The 27,937-nt window shown below is 44.3% G+C and overlaps 1 protein-coding gene across 3 annotated transcripts; it reads left to right on the forward strand.

The window, feature by feature from the left end:
- The first annotated feature begins 1,911 nt into the window (after positions 1–1,911).
- LOC146009861 (uncharacterized) lies at positions 1,912–27,937 on the forward strand. 3 transcript variants are annotated; one of them, XM_083150414.1, is made up of 16 exons: positions 1,912–2,010; positions 6,276–6,373; positions 6,503–6,614; positions 10,487–10,575; positions 10,687–10,801; positions 11,201–11,728; positions 11,840–11,905; positions 12,570–12,629; positions 14,761–15,240; positions 15,339–15,383; positions 15,514–15,573; positions 22,964–23,023; positions 24,340–24,399; positions 24,556–24,603; positions 25,437–25,574; positions 25,656–27,937. In XM_083150414.1, the coding sequence occupies exons 1-16, from the start codon at positions 1,926–1,928 to the stop codon at positions 26,351–26,353; spliced, it is 2,742 nt and encodes a 913-aa protein (XP_083006540.1). In that variant the 5' UTR covers positions 1,912–1,925; the 3' UTR covers positions 26,354–27,937. The 3 variants fall into 3 exon arrangements, with proteins under 3 accessions (XP_083006540.1, XP_083006541.1, XP_083006542.1); XM_083150415.1 differs by having other exon boundaries at positions 25,659–27,937; XM_083150416.1 differs by lacking the exon at positions 15,514–15,573.

Consider the following 27,937-nt stretch of genomic DNA (forward strand, 5'->3'; position numbering starts at 1 on the left):
GCTGGGAATGGGACGTTATACGGTAACACCGGGGGATGTGACCGGAGAGGTGACTGCTGGGAATGGGACGTTATACAATAGCACCGGGGGATGTGACCGGAGAGGTGACTGCTGGGAATGGGACATTATACAGTAACACCGGGGGATGTGACCGGAGAGGTGACTGCTGGGAATGGGACATTATAAAATAGCACCGGGGGATGTGACCGGAGAGGTGACTGCTGGGAATGGGACGTTATACAGTAACACCGGGGGATGTGACCGGAGAGGTGACTGCTGGGAATGGGACGTTATACAGTAACACCGGGGGATGTGACAGGAGAGGTGACTGCTGGGAATGGGACGTTATACAGTAACACGGGGGATGTGACCGGAGAGGTGACTGCTGGGAATGGGACGTTATACAGTAACACCGGGGGATGTGACCGGAGAGGTGACTGCTGGGAATGGGACGTTATACAGTAACACCGGGGGATGTGACCGGAGAGGTGACTGCTGGGAATGGGACGTTATACAGTAACACCGGGGGATGTGACCGGAGAGGTGACTGCTGGGAATGGGACGTTATACAGTAACACCGGGGGATGTGACCGGAGAGGTGACTGCTGGGAATGGGACGTTATACAGTAACACCGGGGGATGTGACCGGTGAGGTGACTGCTGGGAATGGGACGTTATACAGTAACACCGGGGGATGTGACGAGAGAGGTGACTGCCGGGAAAGGGACGTTGTACAGTAACATCGGGGGATGTGACCGGAGAGGTGACTGCCGAGAATGGGACGTTATACAGTAACAACGGGGGATGTGACCAGAGAGGTGACTGCCGAGAATGGGACGTTATACAGTAACAACGGGGGATGTGACCGGAGAGGTGACTGCTGGGAATGGGACGTTATACAGTAACACCGCGGGATGTGACCGGAGAGGTGACTGCTGAGAATGGGACGTTATACAGTAACAACGGGGGATGTGACCGGAGAGGTGACTGCTGGGAATGGGACGTTATACAGTAACATCGGGGGATGTGACCGGAGAGGTGACTGCTGAGAATGGGACGTTATACAGTAACAACGGGGGATGTGACCAGAGAGGTGACTGCTGGGAATGGGACGTTATGCAGTAACACCAGGGGATGTGACCGGAGAGGTGACTGCTGGGAATGGGACGTTATACAGTAACACCGCGGGATGTGACCGGAGAGGTGACTGCTGAGAATGGGACGTTATACAGTAACAACGGGGGATGTGACCGGAGAGGTGACTGCTGGGAATGGGGCGTTATACAGTAACACCTGGGAGCTGACCGGAGGGATGACTGCTGGGAATGGGACGTTATACAGTTACACCGGGGGATGTGACCGGAGAGGTGACTGCTGGGAATGGGACGTTATACAGTAACACCAGGGGATGTGACCGGAGAGGTGACCGCAGGGAATGGGACGTTATACAGTAACACCAGGGGGATGTGACCGGAGAGATGACTGCTGGGAATGGGACGTTATACAGTAACACTGGGGATGTGACCAGAGAGGTGACTGATGGGAATGGGACGTTATACAGTAACACCGGGGGATGTGACCGGAGAGGTGACTGCTGGAAATGGGACGTTATACAGTAACACCGGGGATGTGACCGGAGAGGTGACTGCTGGGAATGGGACGTTATACAGTAACACCGGGGGATGTGACCGGAGAGGTGACTGCTGGGAATGGGACATTATACAGTAACACCAGGGGATGTGACCGGAGAGGTGACTGCTGGGAATGGGGCGTTATACAGTAACACCGGGGAGCTGACCGGAGAGGTGACTGCTGGGAATGGGATGTTATACTGTAACTTTGGGGGGGAAGTGTCTGGGTGATGACTGTATCATTGTGTGTGTCAGGTGCCTGTAAGGTGTCAGGATGTCACTGTCTATCTCTCCATGCAGGAGGGGGAGTATATAGAGGAACACAGGGGTCTGTACAAGGACGTGATGATGGAGAATCACCAGCCCCTCACATCACTGGGTAAGAGGAGACATTTATTGTACAGGGGAGAGCAGGTATGGGGGTCCCCTATATACACCCAGCATCTGATAATCACATATATACAATGTCCTCAGTCACTGCGTGTCTCCTACAGATGGGCCAGTAACAGGAATACCCCAGAGAGATGTCCCCGTCCTCTGTATTCCCAGGATAATCACATATATACAATGTCCTCAGTCACTGTGTGTCTCCTACAGATGGGCCCAGTAACAGGAATACCCCAGAGAGATGTCCTCGTCCTCTGTATTCCCAGGATAATCACATATATACAATGTCCTCAGTCACTGCGTGTCTCCTACAGATGGGGCCAGTAACAGGAATACCCCAGAGAGATGTCCCCGTCCTCTGTATTCCCAGGAAAATGACATATATACAATGTCCTCAGTCACTGCGTGTCTCCTACAGATGGGCCCAGTAACAGGAATACCCCAGAGAGATGTCCCCGTCCTCTATATACCCAGGATAATCACATATACACAATGTACTCAGTCACTGTGTGTCTCCTACAGATGGGCCCAGTAACAGGAATACCACAGAGAGATGTCCCCGTCCTCTGTATTCCCAGGATAATCACGTATATACAATGTCCTCAGTCACTGTGTGTCTCCTACAGATGGGCCCAGTAACAGGAATACCCCAGAGAGATGTCCCCGTCCTCTGTATTCCCAGGATAATCACGTATATACCATGTACTCAGTCACTGTGTGTCTCCTACAGATTGGCCCAGTAACAGGAATACCCCAGAGAGATGTCCCCGTCCTCTGTATTCCCAGGATAATCACATATATACAATGTCCTCAGTCACTGTGTGTCTCCTACAGATGGGCCCAGTAACAGGAATACCCCAGAGAGATGTCCCTGTCCTCTGTATTCCCAGGATAATCACATATATACCATGTCCTCAGTCACTGCGTGTCTCCTACAGATGGGGCTAGTAACAGGAATACCCCAGAGAGATGTCCCCGTCCTCTGTATTACCAGGATAATCACATATATACCATGTCCTCAGTCACTGCGTGTCTCCTACAGATGGGCCAGTAACAGGAATACCCCAGAGAGATGTCCCCGTCCTCTGTATTTCCAGGATAATTAGATATATACCATGTACTTGGTCACTGCGTGTCTCCTACAGATGGGGCCAGTAACAGGAATACCCCAGAGAGATGTCCCCGTCCTCTGTATTCCCAGGATAATCACATATATACAATGTCCTCAGTCACTGTGTGTCTCCTACAGATGGGCCCAGTAACAGAGATACCCTAGAGAGATGTCCCCGTCCTCTGTATTCCCAGGATAATCACATATATACAATGTACTCAGTCACTGTGTGTCTCCTACAGATGGGCCCAGTAACAGGAGTACCCCAGAGAGATGTCCCCGTCCTCTGTATTACCAGGATAATCACATATATACCATGTCCTCAGTCACTGCGTGTCTCCTACAGATGGGCCCAGTAACAGGAATACCCCAGAGAGATGTCCCCGTCCTCTGTATTCCCAGGATAATCACATATATACAATGTCCTCAGTCACTGTGTGTCTCCTACAGATGGGCCAGTAACAGGAATACCCCAGAGAGATGTCCCCATCCTCTGTATTCCCAGGATAATCCCATATATACAATTTCCTCAGTCACTGTGTGTCTCCTACAGATGGGCCCAGTAACAGGAATACCCCAGAGAGATGTCCCCGTCCTCTGTATTCCCGGGATAATCACATATATACAATGTCCTCAGTCACTGCGTGTCTCCTACAGATGGGCCCAGTAACAGAGATACCCCAGAGAGATGTCCCCGTCCTCTGTACTCCCAGGATAATCCCATATATACAATGTCCTCAGTCACTGCGTGTCTCCTACAGATGGGCCCAGTAACAGGAATACCCCAGAGAGATGTCCCCGTCCTCTGTATTCCCAGGATAATCCCATATATACAATTTCCTCAGTCACTGTGTGTCTCCTACAGATGGGCCAGTAACAGGAATACCCCAGAGAGATGTCCCCGTCCTCTGTATTCCCAGGATAATCACATATATACCATGTCCTCAGTCACTGTGTGTCTCCTACAGATGGGGCCAGTAACAGGAATACCCCAGAGAGATGTCCCTGTCCTCTGTATTCCCAGGATAATCACATATATACCATGTCCTCAGTCACTGTGTGTCTCCTACAGATGGGGCCAGTAACAGGAATACCCCAGAGAGATGTCCCTGTCCTCTGTATTCCCAGGATAATCACATATATACCATGTCCTCAGTCACTGCGTGTCTCCTACAGATGGGCCAGTAACAGGAATACCCCAGAGAGATGTCCCCGTCCTCTGTATTCCCAGGATAATCACATATATACCATGTCCTCAGTCACTGTGTGTCTCCTACAGATGGGCCCAGTAACAGGAATACCCCAGAGAGATGTCCCCGTCCTCTGTATTCCCAAGATAATTACATATATACCATGTACTCAGTCACTGCGTGTCTCCTACAGATGGGCCCAGTAACAGGAATACCCCAGAGAGATGTCCCCGTCCTCTGTATTCCCAGGATAACCACATATATACAATTTCCTCAGTCACTGTGTGTCTCCTACAGATGGGCCAGTAACAGGAATACCCCAGAGAGATGTCCCCGTCCTCTGTATTCCCAGGATAATCACATATATACCATGTACTCAGTCACTGCGTGTCTCCTACAGATGGGCCAGTAACAGGAATACCCCAGAGAGATGTCCCTGTCCTCTGTATTCCCAGGATAATCACATATATACCATGTCCTCAGTCACTGTGTGTCTCCTACAGATGGGGCCAGTAACAGGAATACCCCAGAGAGATGTCCCTGTCCTCTGTATTCCCAGGATAATCACATATATACCATGTCCTCAGTCACTGCGTGTCTCCTACAGATGGGCCAGTAACAGGAATACCCCAGAGAGATGTCCCCGTCCTCTGTATTCCCAGGATAATCACATATATACCATGTCCTCCGTCACTGCGTGTCTCCTACAGATGGGCCAGTAACAGGAATACCCCAGAGAGATGTCCCCATCCTCTGTATTCCCAGGATAATCACATATATACCATGTCCTCAGTCACTGCGTGTCTCCTACAGATGGGCCAGTAACAGGAATACCCCAGAGAGATGTCCCCGTCCTCTGTATTCCCAGGATAATCACATATATACAATGTCCTCAGTCACTGTGTGTCTCCTACAGATGGGCCAGTAACAGGAATACCCCAGAGAGATGTCCCCGTCCTCTGTATTCCCAGGATAATCACATATATATACCATGTCCTCAGTCACTGTGTGTCTCCTACAGACGGGGCCAGTAACAGGAATACACCAGAGAGATGTCCCCGTCCTCTGTATTCCTAGGATAATCACATATATACAATGTCCTCAGTCACTGTGTGTCTCCTACAGATGGGCCCAGTAACAGGAATACCCCAGAGAGATGTCCCTGTCCTCTGTATTCCCAGGATAATCACATATATACCATGTCCTCAGTCACTGCGTGTCTCCTACAGATGGGCCCAGTAACAGGAATACCCCAGAGAGATGTCCCCGTCCTCTGTATTCCCAGGATAATCACATATATACAATGTCCTCAGTCACTGTGTGTCTCCTACAGATGGGCCCAGTAACAGGAATACCCCAGAGAGATGTCCCCGTCCTCTGTATTCCCAGGATAATCACATATATACCATGTCCTCAGTCACTGTGTGTCTCCTACAGATGGGCCCAGTAACAGGAATACCCCAGAGAGATGTCCCCGTCCTCTGTATTCCCAGGATAATCACATATATACAATGTACTCAGTCACTGCGTGTCTCCTACAGATGGGCCAGTAACAGGAATACCCCAGAGAGATGTCCCCGTCCTCTGTATTCCCAGGATAATCACATATATACAATGTCCTCAGTCACTGCGTGTCTCCTACAGATGGGCCCAGTAACAGGAATACCCCAGAGAGATGTCCCCGTCCTCTGTATTCCCAGGATAATCACATATATACCATGTCCTCAGTCACTGCGTGTCTCCTATAGATGGGCCCAGTAACAGGAATACCCCAGAGAGATGTCCCCGTCCTCTGTATTCCCAGGATAATCACATATATACAATGTCCTCAGTCACTGCGTGTCTCCTACAGATGGGCCCAGTAACAGGAATACCCCAGAGAGATGTCCCCGTCCTCTGTATTCCCAGGATAATCACATATATACCATGTCCTCAGTCACTGCGTGTCTCCTACAGATGGGCCCAGTAACAGAGATACCCCAGAGAGATGTCCCCGTCCTCTGTATTCCCAGGATTGTACAGAGGAGAATCACAGGACCCCACTGGAGGATCAGGTAGGTGGGATTTTGGGTCTCAATACCAAAAATACATTCTTATACACTATGCTTGCATTGTTTTGGTTCATTCCAATTAATATTACTAGTCATAATTATCATTTTTTATTGTTATTTTGGGTTATGTAGAATGAACACCTGACTAAGATTAAGGTAGAGGATACTGATGGAGAAGAAGAGACGTATGTTATGGGGGATCAGCAGTGCAAAGAGGAGGACATGCCTACAGATATCTGTGGCGGTGAGTACTACTACAGAAAAAATGCCCATGGTGTGCCTTTAGATGTCACCATGGCCCTTATTCTGATCGGTGCGGATTTCTCCGCATGCGTACGTCCCGCCGATGGTGATCGTCTGCGCATGTGCAGAGGTCACTCTGCGCATGTGCAGGCGATTTCGCCGCACGTATTCTTGACACGCCGCACAGGGGGCGTAGAGGGGCGTGAGGGGCTACTTAGCCTCATTACCCTATGCATACGCCCCGCGTTTCATGGGCGTTCCCATGCAAACGCGGGGCGTATGCATGGTAATGAGGCCGTGACGCGTGTGTAGGGGGCGGGCATCTGACATCGGCGGATGTCAGCTGCCCGCCCCCATACATGATTTCACACGGACAAGTGTCCGTGTGGTCTTGTTTGGCGGGACCTGGTGGAGCGTGCGGCCCTGCATTCGATGTTCGGCGACCATTGAATGCAGGGGCTGCTCCCAAGACGGAGGAGGCGTATCCCCGTCCAATTTCATGCGGATCGCCACATATCCGCGTACGGACGGAGGTGGCGATCCGTATGGAAGGTGGGGATTCGCCTGCACGGTCGCGGCCGCATATTCCTGATTGGGCCGCACCGATCAGAATAAGGCCCCATAAATTGAGCACCTCTGTACGCAACATTCCCACAACAATCCCATAACGTCCAGAAGATGGACCATCTCTGTGCATCAACTATGCCTCTTCCCAGTCACCGCTAAAAGGTCCCGTTTCATCTTGGAGGACACCACCATTACTAAAAGTTGGAGAAACATCTCTTTGATCAAAGCTTTCTTTTCACGGCACGTTTTTATGGACTCAGTCAATCTTCAGATTGGTCTTGCCAAGGTCAAACCAATCAAAGACTCAACTTCTACAGCTGGACTCAAGGTGATCCAGTGCTTTCAGTCGTTCTACAGTTAGTACCTTTAGCTTATTGCAAGCTTCTCTTCTCTTGTCACACCCATCATGGCCTTCATCTGGAAATTAGCTAACCCTATAAATTTGCTGCCCAATGCCCCTGTAGACCATCCATTAAAATAATCTTTTTTATTTTATTAAAGTGGCCCAAAATATGGTGTAGGCCCTGGTCTGTCTCAGCAAGTTAACTAAGCCAAATTCCGCCCCTGCCATTTCCGTCATTTGACTTTGAGTCTACTACCAAGCTCAAACCAGTGGTGGATCTAGTTAGCATTTTGGTTATCCAGACTCTGCTGATCTTCTCCATGGGAAAACCTTAATCTCTCCCAATATTTGGTTCAGATAGTTACTCTGGACCCATAATTCCCCCCCTTCCCAATTTGTTGGAAATGTTAGTATTACAACAACTAAAGTACAAAAAAGACCTGTAGTTCTTTACTCAGACTTTTTGGAGGCCTTCATCGAGGACTTTGTCCCGGCCTGTGCCACAGGTGACTAGCACAGGTTCACGTCAAAGTCCTTTGGGCCACCGCTACTACCAAACGTTGCACCAATCTTCAAATAGACTTCATAAGACACTTTCCCATGTTCTAAAGGATCCAGTACGGTTTGGTTAGTTGTGGATCATTTCTTCATAGCAACTCATTTTCCTTGTCTATTATGGACCTTCTTCCATCTACGATGCGGTCCTTTTCAACTTGACTCAGATTGAAGTGTCCAAATCATAGAAAATTCTTGTGGACATTCTGTATGAATATCAATATTAGGCTTCTCTTACACCCATCATCCAGCGGGCAGAATACATAAAAAAAAAAATTGAAAAAGCTTTATAAGGTTGTGCATTGCTTCTAGCCATGATAATTTGTCTTATCTATTACCCTGATCAGAATATGTTCATAACAATCTTGTCTCGTGAATGCACTTGTGTCTCCATTATTCTCTACGGTTATCATCATCATTGCCCTAGTCTGTCAGATGTTTCATCTTCTGATGATGGGATTCTAAGTTTCCAATATCTGCTGTCTAGTCAGAGATGCTTATGAGACATGTCTGCTCTACTATGCCTGCTAAGGTGTGGCTTTCCACCTATTCTGCCCCTTGGTTCATGTTATGAAGTTTGGTCCCCGTCCTGACCAATCAAGTGTTAGATTATTTTGTGGTCTTCTCTTCCATTCTCATTCAAAGATATCAGGAGTACAAGTTCCACCTAAAATAGTGGATTTTCTTACAATACCTCCTTCATTAGAGAATAATATGGAGCCACCTGTGGACCGAGGCACTGGATGGCCATTCTCCTTACCTTCTGAAAGTTATTATGTAAAAATAGCCTACTAAACATTTTTATAGGTGTTCAGCGCTCATTCTTAAGAGAGGTTGAGGTACTGTTTCGTTCCCTTTCTGCCACCGTGCTCCGATACATAGAAGGTGTACTTCTACCTTTCACTTTGGTCTTAGCATTTGGTGTGCAAAATTCATATAGGTGCTTACATTTTAAAAACCATGTGAGTGTTTATCAGTGCCAGAATCATCCTTGCTCCACCTTCCCGGTGTTCAAGACCTCATCTAGTCCTCAACGGTCTACTGTGTTTAGATCTTGGCTTATTTTGGACATTCCTCACTTCCTTACCATTCAACCTAAAGGTAGCAGCATAACACCACAACAAGCAGATCTTTAGGGTATCTACCTTCTTTACAGGGTGCTACTAGTAAATAGGTGGGAGCCTTTGATTCTGTGACACTTTTCTAACAAATCTAATCATCTTGGTTGTCGCCTAGAAATCAACACATTCCTGACCGTAGATCGAAAAGGCTTGTACTATTGCTATTGGTTATCCAAGACTTAGACTAACTGATGCCCACCATTTGCTTAAGCATCTTCCAATAAAACACAAGAGGAGACTGTGCTGCTGAGATGGTGGTGATCTTTTACTTTTAACAGTGCAGTTATCTTCAGCTATTTATACCATACAGTGATGCTATGAATAGCTATTTGCCCCTTTAATAGAAATAGTCCCATGCAATGCAAGTGCTTCCAATGGCCTTTAGAGTTAGCTTCAGCTTTTCTGAAGCTATCTCTTCAGTTTATTGAGTTTGTTCTCTTCAATTATTATCGCCTTACAATCATAGCCAAATTCGTAATAGACTTTCGGGGGCACTTTAATTTATTCTCACGCCAAAAAGTCCTTTGATTGTAGAATGGCCTTTGTCGGAGGTGGAACATTTTTTATTTATAGTCTTACCAAAGGAATCCACACTCTTGGCTCACACACTCTCATGGGTATGGGAGAGTGCATCCACATTGCAACAGATATGAGTGCCATCTGTCTTCCCCTCACATGGTGACCAAAATACCACTCAAAGGATTCCTTCTCGCCACCAGGAACCACCTGTCACTAGCTCCTCCCACAGGATACCTGTAGATGCAGATTAAGGCGAGATGTTTACACGGTGTTTAAAAATACAAGTCCTTTTCATACCCAACAGTCCTTTCATATACCACAGCAGGCTGTAATCCTGTCCATATACCTCCTAAGACTCGTACGCAGGTGCAGTATATGTAAAATCTGCTATCTCTACCACTCTGTGAGCTGCCTAGGTTACTGTGCACACATCGTCTGATAATCACTTGCATAAAATGTACTGTGATAGAAGCTCTGGTAAAGTGATAAACAGGAGATACATTTCCCCAGGTTTCTGGCCGATGTATGTTCTAACGCAAGGAAGATGTTTTCATTTGTTCAGCTGAGAGTTTTGGGGCTTTTTGTAAAAGCCGGATACAAGTTCCTGGGGTGTGGATGTGAGAGAGAAGGAGGGGCTCCACCCTGAGAGCAGGCTAATAAGTTTCTGCACCTTTTACGTGGCTGATACCAGCTGGGTCAGTGCTTGTGTCTCAGTGTCTCACTAGCTGGGGAAACCAGACTCATTTAATAACTAAGGTTCTCCTTCAGATGGATCCAGTAACAGGAATACCCCAGAAAGATGCCCCCATTCCCAGGACTGTACAGAGGAGAATCACAGTAGCCCACAGGAGTATCTGGTAGGTGGGATTTAGGGTCTCCCCAACATATTAAAGTAACTGTAGAGACGCTTTGTGTGTTTTTATACACTCATTTATACTGTTATTTTATTGTTTTGGGGGGTTTTATAGGGCGAAGACCTGACTGGTATTAAAATAGAAGTTATCGAAGGAGAAGAAGAAGAAATGTATCTAAGGGGGGATTCGCAGTGTAAGGACGAGGAAATCCCTACAGATATCAGCACAGGTGAGAATACATCAGTAAGAATAATGAGGTGTTAATAAATAAAGTGCTTGAACCTTAGTATTAGGGACCTACTGGATGAGGTCACCTGGACGCTGGTTGGTGGGCCCATATTTTTGGGTGAAAATGATGCTATGGACCTCTATTTTGCTCTATGTTTTGGAAACGATGCGATTCCGATGTCGTACGCTGTGCATTCATTTTTGTTCAGTTTACTTAGCGCATGATTGTATCTAGGGTCAAACTATTGTTACATTTTTCCTAACCTACTTATTTAGTTAATCCATGGTTCATTAGCTAAAGTAATTGTGCAACTGTATTTATTATTATTATTATTATTATTATTATTATTATCGGAAGCAATTCTATCACGGTATAATACGCTATTTTTTTTGTTATTAGAACCCTCCTTCTCTAGCAGCAGCGGGGAAGAAGACGTGGCGTCACAGCAGGACATGAGCCCTCTACAGCAGCCCAGGGTTAAAATAGTCGTCCCTATGGACAGAAGCAGCGCCGAAACATCAGAGACGAAACGAAAGAGGTCCCACCGCTTCTCCCAGACAGAGAACAAAGTCCTGGTAGATGGAGTCCTGCATTACTACCATCGGCTATTTGGGAGGCCCAGCAGCCGCTTCAGCACAGCCAGCAAAGAGGCTATCTGGCGAAAGATAGCAAATAAAGTTTCAGCGGTCGGCAGGTGCCGGCGAAATGCCACCGTGTGCCGCAAACGGTTCTCAGATTGCAAAATCGGCGTGAGGAAGAAGCTATCGATCATACACCAGCACGCCCAGGGGACCGGCGGCAAACATCCGCTAAATATTGATCTGGTGGAGTGGGAGCTGAAATTGCAGGACCACCTGGCTTCAGAGGGGGCAGGCGGAGTCTCCGCTGGCCTTGACAGTGGCACAGAATTAACACGGAGTAAATTGGGTAGGGTTTCACAATTTGGTGTTAGTGCTTCCAACAGTCCAATAAGTGTGCAACGCTTATTTATTTTTCACGCTAAATAGTTTTTTCTTTTCTTATCATCTGTGCTTTAAGCTAGAGAAGACAGCGCGCAGCCAGTGGAGAGGATCACCACCCCTACATCAACCCCTACATCAACAGGTATAAAGTGCACGGTCTACCAACCTCATAATAGTGAGCGGAAAATTAATTGATTTGTTATATTTACATTTGTCATTATATTTTATTTAGATTATTTACAGTTTTATTTAGATTATTTATATTATATTTACATTTTTCATTACATTTTATTTAGATTATAATATATTTTCTATTTTTATTAGATTTTATTTAGATTATATTTACATGTTTTATTTTATTAAGATTATTTATATTTAATTTAGACTATTTACCGTATATTATATTTATAATTTTATTATATTTTATTAAGATTATATTAGATTTACATGTTTTATTATATTTTATTTAAAATATATTTAATTTTTTTATTATATTTTATTTAGATATTATATTTACATTTTACATTATATTTTATTTAGATTATAATATATTTTCTATTTTTATTATATTTTATTTAGATTATATTTACATTTTTGTTATATTTTATTTAGATGATATTATATTTACATGTTTTATTATATTTTATTTAGATGATATTTACAATAATATAATTAATTTGTTATGTATATTATATTTATATTATATTTTAGTTAGACTAGTTACAGTGTAGTATATTTGCAATTATATTTTATTTATATTATATTTATATTTTATTTATATTTAATATGTCCTCTTTTTTCTACAGGCAAAGATGTGGTATCAAAAAGAAAGGCCCCTCATCGGCCTCAGCAGGCAGCGTCATCTGGTAAGTTGGTCATAGATTTTATGTAGGCTTGTATAGAGAAATCGCATGCGAATCGCAGGTGGTGTTGACGTCTGAGTAGTTGATAGATCATTTGCAAAAAGCGAGCCTCTACACTGAATGCGTTACACAGAGAGTGCGCCCAAAGGCGCTATTGGACTAGTCAGTGGGCGTGTCCGTGCAGACAGATAGCTGCAGGCACATGGGCAGACAGAGACATGAGGATTACGTATAGGAATGCACCAAAAGGTATATTCACATAAACTAATAAAAGATGGCTCACCTCCAATACATGTGGCTGTGTGCACTTTTGTGTTCAGGCCCGAATAAACTCCTTCAAGTGGTTTGGCATAAAGCTTGTAATTTGCTGTTTTAAAAAGTTAACATATTATTTGTATTGTTATTATTTTTATTATTTGTTTTATTATTATTAATATTATTATTTGTATTATTATTACTACTATTGCTCTTTTTTTAGTCGTAGTAATTGCTATTTTTCATGTTATTAGTAGTATAACTAATAATAATAATAATATAATTACCGTTGTTGTTATTATCATTGCTGTTGTTGTTATTAGTAGAATTAGTATGTGCATTGTCATTTTTATTATAATTACTATTATTTTCTTGCTTTATTATTATTATTATTATTATTAGATTATTGCTGGACTATTATTGTTATTTTGGTACTCTTTACCTAGAACGGCGCCCGCGATTAGAATCGCGGGCGTCGGGGGTAAAAAATCGCGGTGATCGCGGGCATCGCGGGTAAATCGCGGGTACATAAAAATCGTGTACCCGCGATCACCGCGATTTTCCCATAGGGAACAATGTTAAAAAGCCTGATTGACCGCGATTTTACTTTAAAATGCCTCAATGCCCGCGATTTTCACATAGGAATCAATGTTAAATGGGCTACAGAGCCCAAATAGTCACAATTAACCCTTAAATATCACCCCAATTTTTGTACGCCACCCCACGATCCACGCCAACCCGAAGCGTGGCGAGCGCAGCGAGCCCGCGAGGGGCGGCGGTACGCGTCCTCCGACCTTTTCATGCCCTACTATCCACGTCGGCGTGGAGTTGAGAATAGAATAGTGTGGCGAGCGCAGCGAGCCACCGAGCCCGAAGCGTGGCGAGCGCACGCGGATACCTTCACAGTTATACGCGTCCCCTCGCGGGCTTCACAGGTATCCGTGGCGAAAAGCGGACACCTGTGAAGCCCGCGAGGGGACGCGTTTACCTGTGAAGGTATCCGCGTCCCCTCGCGGGGCTCGCTGCGCTCGCCACGCTTCGGGCTCGGTGGCTCGCTACGCTCGCCACACTATTCTATTCTCAACTCCACGCCGACGTGGATAGTAGGGCATGAAAAGGTCGGAGGACGCGTACCGCCGCCCCTCGCGGGCTCGCTGCGCTCGCCACGCTTCGGGTTGGCGTGGATCGTGGGGTGGCGTACAAAAATTGGGGGGACATTTAAGGGTTAATTCTGCCTATTTGGGCTCTGTAGCCCATTTAACATTGATTCCTATGTGAAAATCGCGGGCATTGAGGCATTGAATGCAAAATCGCGGTCAATCAGGCTTTTTAACATTGTTCCCTATGGGAAAATCGCGGTGATCGCGGGCATCGCGTCGCGGCCGTTTATGTACTGCCCGCGATGTCGCGATCACCGCGATGGGCGCCGTTCTAGGTAAAGAGTACCGTTATTTTATTTGTAGTAGTATTATACGTACAACTATTAGCAGTATTACTATTTGTTGTTTTTATTATAATTATTTGTAATATTATTTATCGCACTTTTTCTTGTTATTATGAGTAATAATAATTTATACAATTATTACATTATTATTCTTATTACTACTACTGTTTTTATGTCAGTATTACTAATTCTAGTAGTATTATTTTTATCATTATAGTTAGTATTATACTATTATTGCTGTTTTGTTTATTTTTAGTAATAGTATTATTATTAATTAGTGTTTTTTTTAATAATTATTTTTCTTATAATTACTATTTTAATTATCATTGGTGTTTTGTTGGGTTTATTATTATTATAATTTACTATTGTATTATTTTTGCTGTTGTTGTTTATTATTATTATTATTAATTTTTTGTTTAATTTTTTTAAAATTAGAAACGTCTTTCTCCAGTAGTAGTGGAGAAGAAGGTGCAATCTCCCCCCAGGAAATAAGTCCTGTACAGCAGCCACGCCTGAAAAAGAGGAAGCGCTGCCAGCGCTTCTCCCAAAAAGAGAACGAAGCCCTAGTGGACGCGGTCCTCCGTCATTACCATCTGCTCTTCAGTAGACCCAACAGCACCAGCATCGGTATAGAAAAGAAGGAGGCTATTTGGAGATCAATAGCAGAGGAAGTTTCAGCTGTTGGTAAATCCCGGCGCAATGCCGTCGTCTGCCGCAAAAGATTCTCGGACTGCAAAATCGGCGTGAGGAAGAAGCTGTTAATCATGCACCAGCACGCCCAGGGGTCCGCAGGCAAACGCCCACTTAACATTGACCTGGTGGAGTGGGAGCAGAAACTGCAGGACCACATGGCACTAGAGGCTATTACTGGAGTCTCCGCGGACAGCGGCGCAGAATCTACAAGGCATAGGATTGGTATGTTTCCAGAATTCGGTGCTACCGCTACCCTCTGCCATATCTGACCAGTCCTTATTAATGTATTCATCATCACTTGTTTTTGTTTTCTTTCTTAGACAGCAGTCAAGCGTCGGAGAGAATCGCCGGTACTCCGACATCAGGTGCGGCCTTTATTCTCTATCAACGTCATAGCAGTAAAGATATAATATTGGATTTGTTATAGCCTCTTGTTTATGATATACTAAATCCTATAGGGGTATGTATGTATAATGAGGCCTTTTTTTCATATAGGGAAAAATGAGGTGTCCCAAAAAGAGTCCCCCAATAGGCCCCAAGCAAAAACTCCATCCGGTAAGTTGGTGTAATGATTAGATGCGGTCTGGGGGTAGTACCTGTATTATTAGCGGTGTGAGATCAAACGTTCCCATCTAGGAGGTATATTAATGGTCATTCTAGAACCCTGCACCTTTTTAAAAACCCCATGCAGTTCCTCTTTCCTACCTGAGGTGGCGCTGTCTGCTGTGGTGTCTCTATCACTTTGTGGCCTGTATCTCAATAAAGACCAGACTGTATCGAAGCACCAAAGCAGACAGTGACACCCCTGGCAGGGAAGAGGAACTGCATGGGTTTTTAACCCCTTCCCGACAATTGACGTACATTTACGTCATGTTCGGGAAGTACTTCCCGACACATGGCGTAAATGTACGTCATGGCTTGTAACTGGCTATAGACGCGGTGACAGTTTCAACATGTCTGCTGTCCCTGACAGCAGACATGTCCGTGCATGCCCAGGGGGGGCTGCGATGCCGCCCCCCCGTCGGCGATCGCTGTGATTGGCTGTTCAGTGTGAACAGCCAATTACAGCGTTTTCTGTGTCACCGGCGAATAACGTTCGCCGGTGACACGCGATCGGAGGTGATTGGTGCTGTAAAGTACAGCACCAATCACCGCGGGGTGTAAGGGTGACACTGGTGTCACCCCACCTCACCCCGCCCGCCCCCAAAGGCCGTGATTGGTTCGTCGGACCGACGGACCAATCACAGCCAAGGAGGGGGATTTAAACTAACGGTGACTGCACTGCAGACGCCATTCCGGTCTGGAATTGCATGCAGTGCGGTCACCGTGCCTAGCTGCCGCAGTATACTGACCTGAACCTTGCCAAATACTTACCTGATCCTTGCAAATACCTTGCCTGATCACTGCTTCATCACTGCTTGTAGTGTGCTGGATGCTTCCTGGATCCTGTTACTTGTGACTTCCTGTGTTGTGAACTTGTGCTGCTGCAGTGTAATAGCGTTAGATAGAGAGAGATAGAGAGAGATAGTGTCAGAGAGTGCTATATTTTGTGCTGCTGCAGTGTGATATAGTTATAGATAGAGACATAGAGAGAGAGAGATAGAGAGAGATAGAGAGAGATATAGAGAGAGATAGAGAGAGAGAGATAGAGAGGCCTAGTGACAGAGAGTGCTATATTTTGTGCTGCTGCAGTGTGATAGTTATAGAGAGATAGAGAGAGATAGAGAGAGAGAGATAGAGATAGTGACAGATTGTGCTATATATTTTTTATATAACTGACTGCTGCCCCCCCTTTTGTGCTGATCAGTATAAATTAACTGATCAGCAACTTTTTGGGGGCGCAGGTTTTTTTTTATATATATATATATACCTGTCACTGCTGCTGCTGCAGTGTCATAGAGTGTTAGATAGTGAGAGATAGAGAGATAGAGAGAGATAGTGACAGAGTGATAGAGAGTGCTAAATTTTGTGTCTGCTGCCCCCGCCTTTTGTGCTGATCACTATATCTGAGGTGATCAGCAACTTTTTGGGGGTGCAGAGGTTTTTTTTTTTTTATATATACCTGCCAGTTGCACTGTCAGTTGCACCAAAGGTTGTGCACCTGCTGCCCCTCACTGGTAATCAGTGTCGCATCACTGATCACCTTTTTTTTTTTTGTGTGTGCTGTGGGGTCTTTTTTTAATTTTTTTTTTACACACACTGTGATTTTGTGGGTGTCCTGTGGCCGCTGTGCGCTGATCAGTGACGTACATCACTGATCATCTTTTTCGGCACAGGGTTGATCTATTTTTTTTTTTTTTTTTTTATCAAATTCCTGTTGCCTTTGAGCGCTGTTCAGTGACGGACGTTACTGACCAACATCTGTGCTCAATTTTTGGCGCAGGACCTTTTTTTTTTTAACCCCTTCAATTTTTTTTTTAACCCCTTCAATTATTTTTTTTAACCCCTTCAATTTTTTTTTTTTAACCCCTTCAATTTTTTTTTTTTTTAACCCCTTCAATTTTTTTTTTTTGTATAAAGTATTTTTTTTTTCTGCACTACATACACACTACACACTACATACCCCCCGGGTTGAAATAAAGTTTGTACCCCCCCCCTACACTATACACGTGTTGAAACATTTCACTACCAGTAACACAAAAATAAAAATGGCATCCCAAATGTCATCCCAAATGTCATCCCAGTCATCCAGAAGAATGTATTCAGCGGAGGAGGCATTTGAAGGATTCGCCTTAAGCTCCTCTTCCTCCTCTGGTGATGAGGGACCCCCTCAAAGACGCCCCCGTAGAGCAGCTGAGACCCCCCCCCCCAATAATTGATCTCGTATGGACCCCACCACCAGACAATTTTGAGCCCCAGGTTCCTGAGTTTTTGGCCATGCCAGGAATCCAATTTGATTCCACAGGTCTCAGAGAAATTGACTTTTTCAAATTATTTTTCTCTGATGATTTTATAAATTTAATGGTGGACCAAACTAATTTATATGCCCAGCAGTTTATTGCTCAAAACCCCACGTCATCATTTGCTAGGTGGACCCCTGTAGATGCAGTAGAGATGATGACATTTTGGGGTCTGGTGTTTCATATGGGCATAGTAAAAAAGCCAGAAATTAGGCAATATTGGAGTACAGATGTTCTGTACAGCACCCCATTTTACCGTATGGCCATGCCCCGGGCTCGATTTGAGACGATCCTTAAATTTTTGCATTACAACGATAATGCACAGTGCCCACCCAGAGATGATCCCACCTTTGACCGGCTATTCAAAGTCAGGCCGGTCATTGATCATTTCAGTGCCAAATTTCCAGAGATGTACATCCCAGATAAATTCATTTGCATAGACGAGTCCCTTATACATTTTAAAGGAAGGGTTAAATTCCGCCAGTACCTTCCCAGTAAGAGGGCAAGGTATGGCATAAAAATGTATAAGCTGTGTGAAAGCACCTCAGGGTACACTCACAGGTTTAGGGTATATGAAGGGAAGGATTCAAGAATTGAACCGCCAGAATGCCCCCCCTCCCTCGTAGGTGTTAGTGGAAAAATTGTCTGGGATTTAGTGCACCCCTTCCTGGATAAAGGTTATCACCTCTATGTGGATAACTTTTACACTAGCATCCCCCTGTTTAAGGCCCTTGGTTCAAGAGGTACAGCAGCTTGCGGTACTGTGCGCAAGAACCAAAGAGGCCTCCCAAAAACGCACATTGCCCAAGTAATGAGAAGGGGTGAAAGCAGGGGAATATGCACCGAAAATATGTTGTTGGTCAAATATAAGGACAAGAGGGATGTCCTTATACTGACAACAATTCACGGAGACAGTACCACCTCCGTCCCTGTACGAGGTACCAGTACCCACACCTCAAAACCTAATTGTATCCTGGATTACAATAGGTACATGGGCGGAGTGGATCTTTCAGATCAGGTACTGAAGCCGTACAGTGCCCTGCGGAAAACAAAAATCTGGTACAAGAAGCTGGCCGTGTATATCATCCAGATGGCACTGTATAACGCTTACGTGCTATTCCGTTCTACCGGCCAGAGGGGGACATTTATGCACTTTCAAGAGGAAGTCATAAAGGGCCTAATATTTGGGAACCAGCAGGCAGAGGGCCCCAGTACTTCTAGTACTGGCCCCCGTATTGTACCAGGGCAGCATTTTCCTGATGAAATCCCCTCCACTGGAAAAAAGGGCAGGACACAAAAAAGGTGCAAAGTTTGCTATAAAAAGGGAATAAGAAAGCAAACTATTTTCCAGTGTGACACTTGCCCCGACAAACCCGGCCTATGTATAAAGGAGTGTTTTAAAATATACCACACATCTATGGATTATTAGGTTCATAATTTCACCGTGCTTCGGGGGTCTTGCTAATGCCACATAGCACCCACCAACATTCCACCAGAATCTGAGCTGCAAAATCCAAAAATCACTCCTTCCCTTCTGAGTCCTGCCATGCACCCAACTGGTATTTTTTGGTCACATGTGAGGCATTGCCGTACTCGGGAGAAATTGGGGCACAGATTTTGGGGTGCTTTTTCTCCTTCATACCTTCTGAAAATGAAAAATTTTGAGCCAGAACTGCATTTTTGTGTAAAAAAATGTAATTTTTCATTTTCACTGCCCACTTGTATCAAAATTGGTGAAACCCCTGGGGGTTTGAAATGTACACTATACCCCTAGATGAATTCCCTGAGGGGTGTACTTTGCAAAATGGGGTGACTTGTGGGGGGGTTCCACTGTATTGGTGCAACATAGCACCCACCATTCATTCCACCAAAATCTGTGCTGCAAAATCCAAAAATCACTCCTTCCCTTCTGAGTCCTGCCATGCACCCAACTGGTATTTTTTGGTCACATGTGAGGCATTGCCGTACTCGGGAGAAATTGGGGCACAGATTTTGGGGTGCTTTTTCTCCTTCATACCTTCTGAAAATGAAAAATTTTGAGCCAGAACTGCATTTTTGTGTAAAAAAATGTAATTTTTCATTTTCACTGCCCAGTTGTATCAAAATTCGTGAAACCCCTGGGGGTTTGAAATGTACACTATACCCCTAGATGAATTCCCTGAGGGGTGTAGTTTGCAAAATGGGGTCACTTGTGGGGGGTTCCACTGTATTGGTGCTTGGGGGGTCTTGCTAATGCGACATAGCACCCACCAAAATTCCACCAGAATCTGAGCTGCAAAATCCAAAAATCACTCCTTCCCTTCTGAGTCCTGCCATGCACCCAACTGGTATTTTTTGGTCACATGTGAGGCATTGCCGTACTCGGGAGAAATTGGGGCACAGATTTTGGGGTGCTTTTTCTCCTTCATACCTTCTGAAAATGAAAAATTTTGAGCCAGAACTGCATTTTTGTGTAAAAAAATGTAATTTTTCATTTTCACTGCCCACTTGTATCAAAATTGGTGAAACCCCTGGGGGTTTGAAATGTACACTATACCCCTAGATGAATTCCCTGAGGGGTGTAGTTTGCAAAATGGGGTCACTTGTGGGGGGGTTCCACTGTATTGGTGCTTGGGGGGTCTTGCTAATGCGACATAGCACCCACCAAAATTCCACCAGAATCTGAGCTGCAAAATCCAAAAATCACTCCTTCCCTTCTGAGTCCTGCCATGCACCCAACTGGTATTTTTTGGTCACATGTGAGGCATTGCCGTACTCGGGAGAAATTGGGGCACAGATTTTGGGGTGCTTTTTCTCCTTCATACCTTCTGAAAATGAAAAATTTTGAGCCAGAACTGCATTTTTGTGTAAAAAAATGTAATTTTTCATTTTCACTGCCCACTTGTATCAAAATTGGTGAAACCCCTGGGGGTTTGAAATGTACACTATACCCCTAGATGAATTCCCTGAGGGGTGTAGTTTGCAAAATGGGGTCACTTGTGGGGGGGTTCCACTGTATTGGTGCTTGGGGGGTCTTGCTAATGCGACATAGCACCCACCAAAATTCCACCAGAATCTGAGCTGCAAAATCCAAAAATCACTCCTTCCCTTCTGAGTCCTGCCATGCACCCAACTGGTATTTTTTGGTCACATGTGAGGCATTGCCGTACTCGGGAGAAATTGGGGCACATATTTTGGGGTGCTTTTTCTCCTTCATACCTTCTGAAAATGAAAAATTTTGAGCCAGAACTGCATTTTTGTGTAAAAAAATGTAATTTTTCATTTTCACTGCCCACTTGTATCAAAATTGGTGAAACCCCTGGGGGTTTGAAATGTACACTATACCCCTAGATGAATTCCCTGAGGGGTGTACTTTGCAAAATGGGGTGACTTGTGGGGGGGTTCCACTGTATTGGTGCAACATAGCACCCACCATTCATTCCACCAAAATCTGAGCTGCAAAATCCAAAAATCACTCCTTCCCTTCTGAGTCCTGCCATGCACCCAACTGGTATTTTTTGGTCACATGTGAGGCATTGCCGTACTCGGGAGAAATTGGGGCACAGATTTTGGGGTGCTTTTTCTCCTTCATACCTTCTGAAAATGAAAAATTTTGAGCCAGAACTGCATTTTTGTGTAAAAAAATGTAATTTTTCATTTTCACTGCCCACTTGTATCAAAATTGGTGAAACCCCTGGGGGTTTGAAATGTACACTATACCCCTAGATGAATTCCCTGAGGGGTGTAGTTTGCAAAATGGGGTCACTTGTGGGGGGGTTCCTAAATTTTAGCATCTTATGGTGCCTAGAAACCTACATGGTGCCTAAAAAATAATCTCATAAAAAGGAGGCTCCAAAATCAAGTAGGTGCTCCTTCTATTATGAAGCCTGTGGTTTGGTCAACGTGCACACTAGGGCCACATATAGGATATTTATGAAAACAAAAGAATTGGGGAAATCAATTTTTAGTCACATTTCTCTAGTAAAATGTACTGTGTTCCTTAGAAAAATGTATTAAAATTGCAAATCTGCAAAAAAAATGAAATTTTGAAATTTCACCTACACTTTGTTTTAATTCCTGTGAAACACCTAAAGGGTTAACAAACTTCCAAAATGCTGTTTTGAATACTGTGAGGGGTGCAGTTTTTGAAATGGTATCATTTATGGGGGTGTCTCACATACAAGTCCCTCAAAGTCACATCAGAACTGAACTGGTCCCTAAAAAAATCAGTGTTTGAAATTTTCTTGAAAATTTGAGAATTTGCTATTCATATTGTAAGCCTCCTAGTGTCCAAAAAAATTAAAAGGAAGTTGAAATAATGATGGAAACATAAAGTAGACATATGGTCTATGTTAGTTATTAACTATTTTGAGTGGTATGATTATTTGTCTCACAAGCAGAAAATTTAACATTTTGCAAATTGCTAAATTTTCCATTTTTTTACGACATTTTGGTATTTTTCACAAAAAAACACAGACTGTATCGACCCAAATTTACCACTAATTTGAAGTACAATGTGTCACGAAAAAACAATCTCAAAATCACTGGGATAAGTAAAAGCAAAAAAAAGTTATCCCCACTTAAGTGAGACATGTCAGATTTGAAAAAAAGGGCTCTGTCAGGAACGCAAAAACTGGCTCTGTCAGGAAGGGGTTAAAACAGTGCAGGGTGCTAGAAGGAACTCTATATATTTTCTAAAGGTTGATTTCAGATCGATTAAAATCGGTCTTTGTCGATATAGGGCTTCGAGGGTTAAAACACAAATTTGCGAACATACGATTTTTCTTTTATATTAATTTTTTAAGTGTTAGTAAATGTGTATTTTAACCCTGGAAGTCCAACATAGTTTAAGATGAATTTTAATCAATTTGACATAATGCAAATCAATTAAGTAAATATATGTTTAGAAATGGTCCGCGGCGAACACTGCCTACAGCTGTGCGGTAAAGCGCGTAACTGCGCAGTGTCGCGCCGATCGCCTGTAGGCAGACGTAAGCAATGGGCATTTCAGGTGAACCGTGGTCTGTGCAGAAACCATGCTTACAGTATTTTACCGCTTCCCGTAGGAAAAGATGGCGGCTCGCCGATCTTGGATCCACTCCACGTCAAGTCTACAGCACCACCAGGTAAAGTCAGCATGTGATCTGCCTGAGCCAATTGTAAACTGCCTTTATTGAAATAGTGTCGCTCTGATTTGCATACGGCAATATCCTAAGTAGGTCATTGTAAAAATATATTTTTAAGAGTTAAAAGTGATTTAGAAGTGACTAGTGACTGGGGTCTGTAACCTCTCACCATATTTTCTCTAGTGGGAGAGGGGCACTGGGTGGGGTCTCAATCAATGAATTTATGGGCCCCACACACAGGACGACATTCAGGCATTTTCTGAGTTATTTTTCTAAATCACTCAGAAAATGCCTGGAAACGCTCAGAAGCTCCTGCTCATCTCCCGCATGTGTGGCGTGGGCAGATGAGCAGGCACTCTGAGCGGGCAATGCGGCACTCCCTCCCGTGGCACTCCCGACACACACACACACCCCCCGCCCCCCACTCGTGACACCTCCGATACCCTCCCCCACTTCTCCATCTGCAGAACTCACCCTGGTGACCTGGTCTCAGCAGCGGTCCAGGTCCACCTCATCCTCCATCGGTAGAGAAAAATAAGAATTTCAAAATGGCTGCGGCCACCCAAAATCATTGCCCCACCCCTATATTAGCCAGCTAGAGACGGGGCAGCAGGTCCGACGGTGGAGGAGGAGCAGAGAAGAGCTCCTGAAGAACAAGTCCTGGGAGGTGGCGGCCATGCAAATGAGCTTAGGGGGCCCAGGTGAAGATGCTGCAGAAGCCCTGGGGTTAAAAACCCGTGTTTGTGTTTTTATTTTAATATTTCCTTTACAGGGGGGCTATAGGTACCGGCGGGTCTTTACTGCCCCACATGTTGGTACCTGTGGTTCTCCCAAGTACCAGCATGTGGGGCAGGCTTGCTGGGACCTGTAGTCCTACTGTAAAAGATAATATTACTGTTTAAACAAGCTATCAACCCTGCATCCACCGCCCAGGGGTGCAGGGGATAGCCCTGGACTTCAGCCCAGGCCCTGAAGAGTCGGGACCCCTTTATTTGGGGGAGTCCACACCTACCCAAAAACCACCCGGCCTGGGCTGACTAGTTAGGGTAGGTAATGCTTTGGCCACGGGACCCCATCAAGCGTGTCCCCTGGCTATGGCATTACATTAGTGGAGCCTGGTGCTGGCCCACATAATACGGACAACCCCTGCTCATTTTGTCCCCTTTGTGCTCATCTATATATTGTCAGATGCTGCGGAACCCCTGTGGTGCCATATAAATAAACAATAATAATAATTGTGCGCTGCCTAGTCCGAATCAGGCCCACTATTATTAGTGTACTCCGTATAAAACCTTCTTTTGTTTCTTCTCTTATAGGGCCAGATGTCAAGTCAACCAGAAAAGAGCCGCGCCAGCCTCACCCTACGCCACCACCTGGTAAGTCCTTATATAAAACATGTGATGGGGAGGGGGAAGGGGACTTCCTGGGACTCTAAAGGCAGATAGGGGGCGAGGAACCGGAGTCTACCAAGTATTATTATTAAAGGTTTCTTTATTATTTTTATATTATATATCGTTATTTTTTTAATGAAGGCTCATCGATTGGAAAGCGGAAGAGAAAGGAGACGCCTCTGCTCCCAGGTACTAACCGGCTGTAATATACTGAATTGCTTTAAAGTTTATTTTCTTGTTTAAAGTAAAAACTGCAAATTTTCTACACTATTCATCTCAATGATAACAACCTGTGAATAAGGGATCTATGACGGGCGCGGGCTGCACCCATTAAAAATACTTAGCTACTAACTACTCCTCACCTCTATGAGGTGAAGTACCACAAGTGGTCACTAGAGGCCGCTTTGGCGGACCGAATGACTCCTTTGTGTGCTAAAATATGTCCTAACAGAAAGTGAAAGTACATTGCAGAATGCGCCATGTTGATGAGATTTTACCTAGTTTGAAGATAATCTCTGATAGAACCATGAATAACAGCCTCAATGTAAAACTCTCCATATTATTTACCTCCGTCCTAATGATGTTCTAACTCTGTGGGTCCGGGTGAGAAACGCTGTCCAGCTCAGGAAGACAGATATATGTAGCGCCAAGTGACGTGTTAGTTTGTCCTCAGTGAGTGCTGTGATGAGCTGAAGCATTTGTGTGAGTTACTGACGCGTTTCGTTGGAGTTTGCGCGTTTCGTGTGAGTTAATGATTTTTTTGTAGACTTTGATTATTTAATTATAATAGGTGATGGGTAGACTAACTCTTAATTGATTATTTGTAAGACAACTCGGATACAGTCTTGTTGCTTGTTTACATATACATAATTCATATACATATTTTATTCCATTCATGTCTTCTTCTCCCTTCTGACTTTAATCTCAGTGATCGATGCAAATCTGAGGATTTTATCTGATTGTAACAGTTGTTAATAGCAACCAAAGACTTAATGCAAAGATGTTCTATTCTGTGTCCTAAGGGGCATCAAACGGGAACAGCGAGCAGACTCCAGACCTCTCCGGTTCCTGGTCAGAAGAGACTCAGAGGAAGGTTTTGGAAGAGTCCCGTACCGAAATACCGACGGGAGAGGAAAGCCAGCCTCCTTTCCAAAAAAACGGTACGCCCACCTTGTTCATTATGTTAAAATATACCATATAATATACCATGTACAGCTATGTGTCTTTTCATCTGTTAATAGCAGGGGGTGACTTTAAGCGAGATTGTGGCGGTGATGATGGTGCGGACGACCGTGTGATGACCGGTGGAGAAAATCTGATTGACCACAACTCGGAAACCTCGGAAGAGCACAGTAACGCCGGCCAGCAGCTTACTCCTCCTCATCAGTGTGTGGTGATACTAGGAGATGACCAGCCGTCTGTTGCTTCCCTCTCCTCGGAAACTACCATTGTCGAGCAGATCGCTGACAATGCAGAGAGGATTCATTTAGAAGGCCCCGTTCAAATGCCTACCCTACAGGATTTGGACAACGCATTTCACGGCACCTTACGCAGTTTCCAGCAACTCGTCAAGGAGGAGGTGGGCGGCATCCGCAAAGAGTTGCGATCCTTCCGGCGCACAGTTGAAGACATTTCTAACGCACAAGAAGAACATGTCAAGTGCATTGCAACATCGTTGCAACAGATTGCCGAGAGCTTTAAGGAGATTGCCGAAACGCAAAAAGAAATGTTGTGCGTGCAACAAGAGATGGTCCAAGTACTGCGGAAAAAAGATCAGGATAAAATATCACTCCCACCGGTGTTCGACAGAGAAGAGACTAAAGAATCTCCTGGGGCATTAGGGTCCAGCTGTACACTGGCAAGCCCAACTAAAAGCCCTGAGACACCTTCCAAGGCAAAAGAGACGGTACACCGCCGGCGACGTTTCCGAGAAAAGTAACCCAACAAATCCGGAGGGTACAACGTAACCATGCGACTAATACTTTTAAAATCCTTTTTTTTTTTTCTATTTCACTATGTAGAAGTTTATAAATTGTTATGGTCAATCATTTCGCCAGGAGTAGATGGGTAGATGTGTACATATAGGAGGATTAAAACGTTTCTATCCACAACAAGAAGGACCATCGGTCGGAGGATGTCCAGATAATAGAGATCAACAAGAACAGTGACCTACTTGACTTTGTTACCTTGTAGTTTGTTGAGGAAAAATAGAGGATGCTCCTGCAGAAGTGGAAGTATATACAAAAAAATAAGAGGAATAACTAAAATGTTATGTTCAATGTATGTAGCTTTCGTGAGGGTTGCGTGAGAAGAACGTAAAACCAATACGTTAGCGGTAATGTAACCGACATCTCAAACCATCCAGCAGATGCCAACAAGGAACCTATCTTCAGATCATGTGAAAGGGCGTCTCCTCTTCTGTCTGTTGTGCACGGTTAAGAAAGTTGCTATTGGTCAACATCTTTGGTTGCATTCACCTTTACTGGAGGGGCCCCTCGCTATCCAGCTAACTGACTCTGGTCTAGCCGTGTTACCGGTATATTCATTCATAGTTTCCAAGTTCTCAAAGCCAAATATAATTATCATTCCAATATGTTAGTCTGACATTGGGCCATGAATCAAGCGCAAGGTGGCCGCACCTATTGTGGCTAAATAGGTGCAACTGGCCGGCAAATATGTTTTCACTTAGCGATAAGTTTGCTGTGGGTCTTTAGAGAGTTCTTTAGTACCAGTGACAAGGCTGATATCGATCATTGCTGAATACATGGTCATATAGGTCCGGCCAACTCTGAAGGAAGGCAGAAAACAGAAGTATTTTTAAGCGGCCATTTTGAACTGCACTCATTGTGTACGCACAATATGCTACGTACACAGTGTCATTAATGAGGGGCAACATCGTTATAGCGTCCACCTCTGAATCGGGCCTTAATCTGACTGACAAAGTGGTATGTAAAATCGGACCCATATGTTTCAGAAATGGCGACCTTTACGCATTGATACAGTTCTTTGATAGAATATATGGCAAATAGGCAAATATTGAAACCTGGATTCTGTTGCCGTAGTGATAAGCACAGATGTTCTTCATATCCCAATTTTACTACCCCCAATCCAGTAGTTATATAGAAGTACAGTAGCAGTAGTAATACAAGTTGGCTAATGCTACAACGCTGACATCACTTAGTCTTTAGTAGAATCCATTTTCGGTAAGTTTCTCAGACATCGCTGCTTTATGCCTGGTGCCTATTCTATAAACTATAATAATTAATTTAAAAAAAAACAGTGATTTTGATTTATTCTCTTTTTTTTTTTTACATTTATTTATTGAAATTCAAAATATTCTGTGTTACGATGTAAAGGTCATTAGCAGATGTTAATTCTTAGTAAAGTGTCTCGAATTCGTGTAAAATCTTATTGTTCAACTGCTTTTTGTTTCTTTTATGTTTTTGTTCATTAAACGCCATAATTGTGTTATCATAAGTGATACCTGCTAATAAAATATTATTCTCAATATCGAGCCGGGAAA

Source organism: Crinia signifera, chromosome 6 (genome assembly GCF_055691185.1).
Source record: "Crinia signifera chromosome 6, ASM5569118v1, whole genome shotgun sequence".
NCBI classification, from domain to species: domain Eukaryota; kingdom Metazoa; phylum Chordata; class Amphibia; order Anura; family Myobatrachidae; genus Crinia; species Crinia signifera.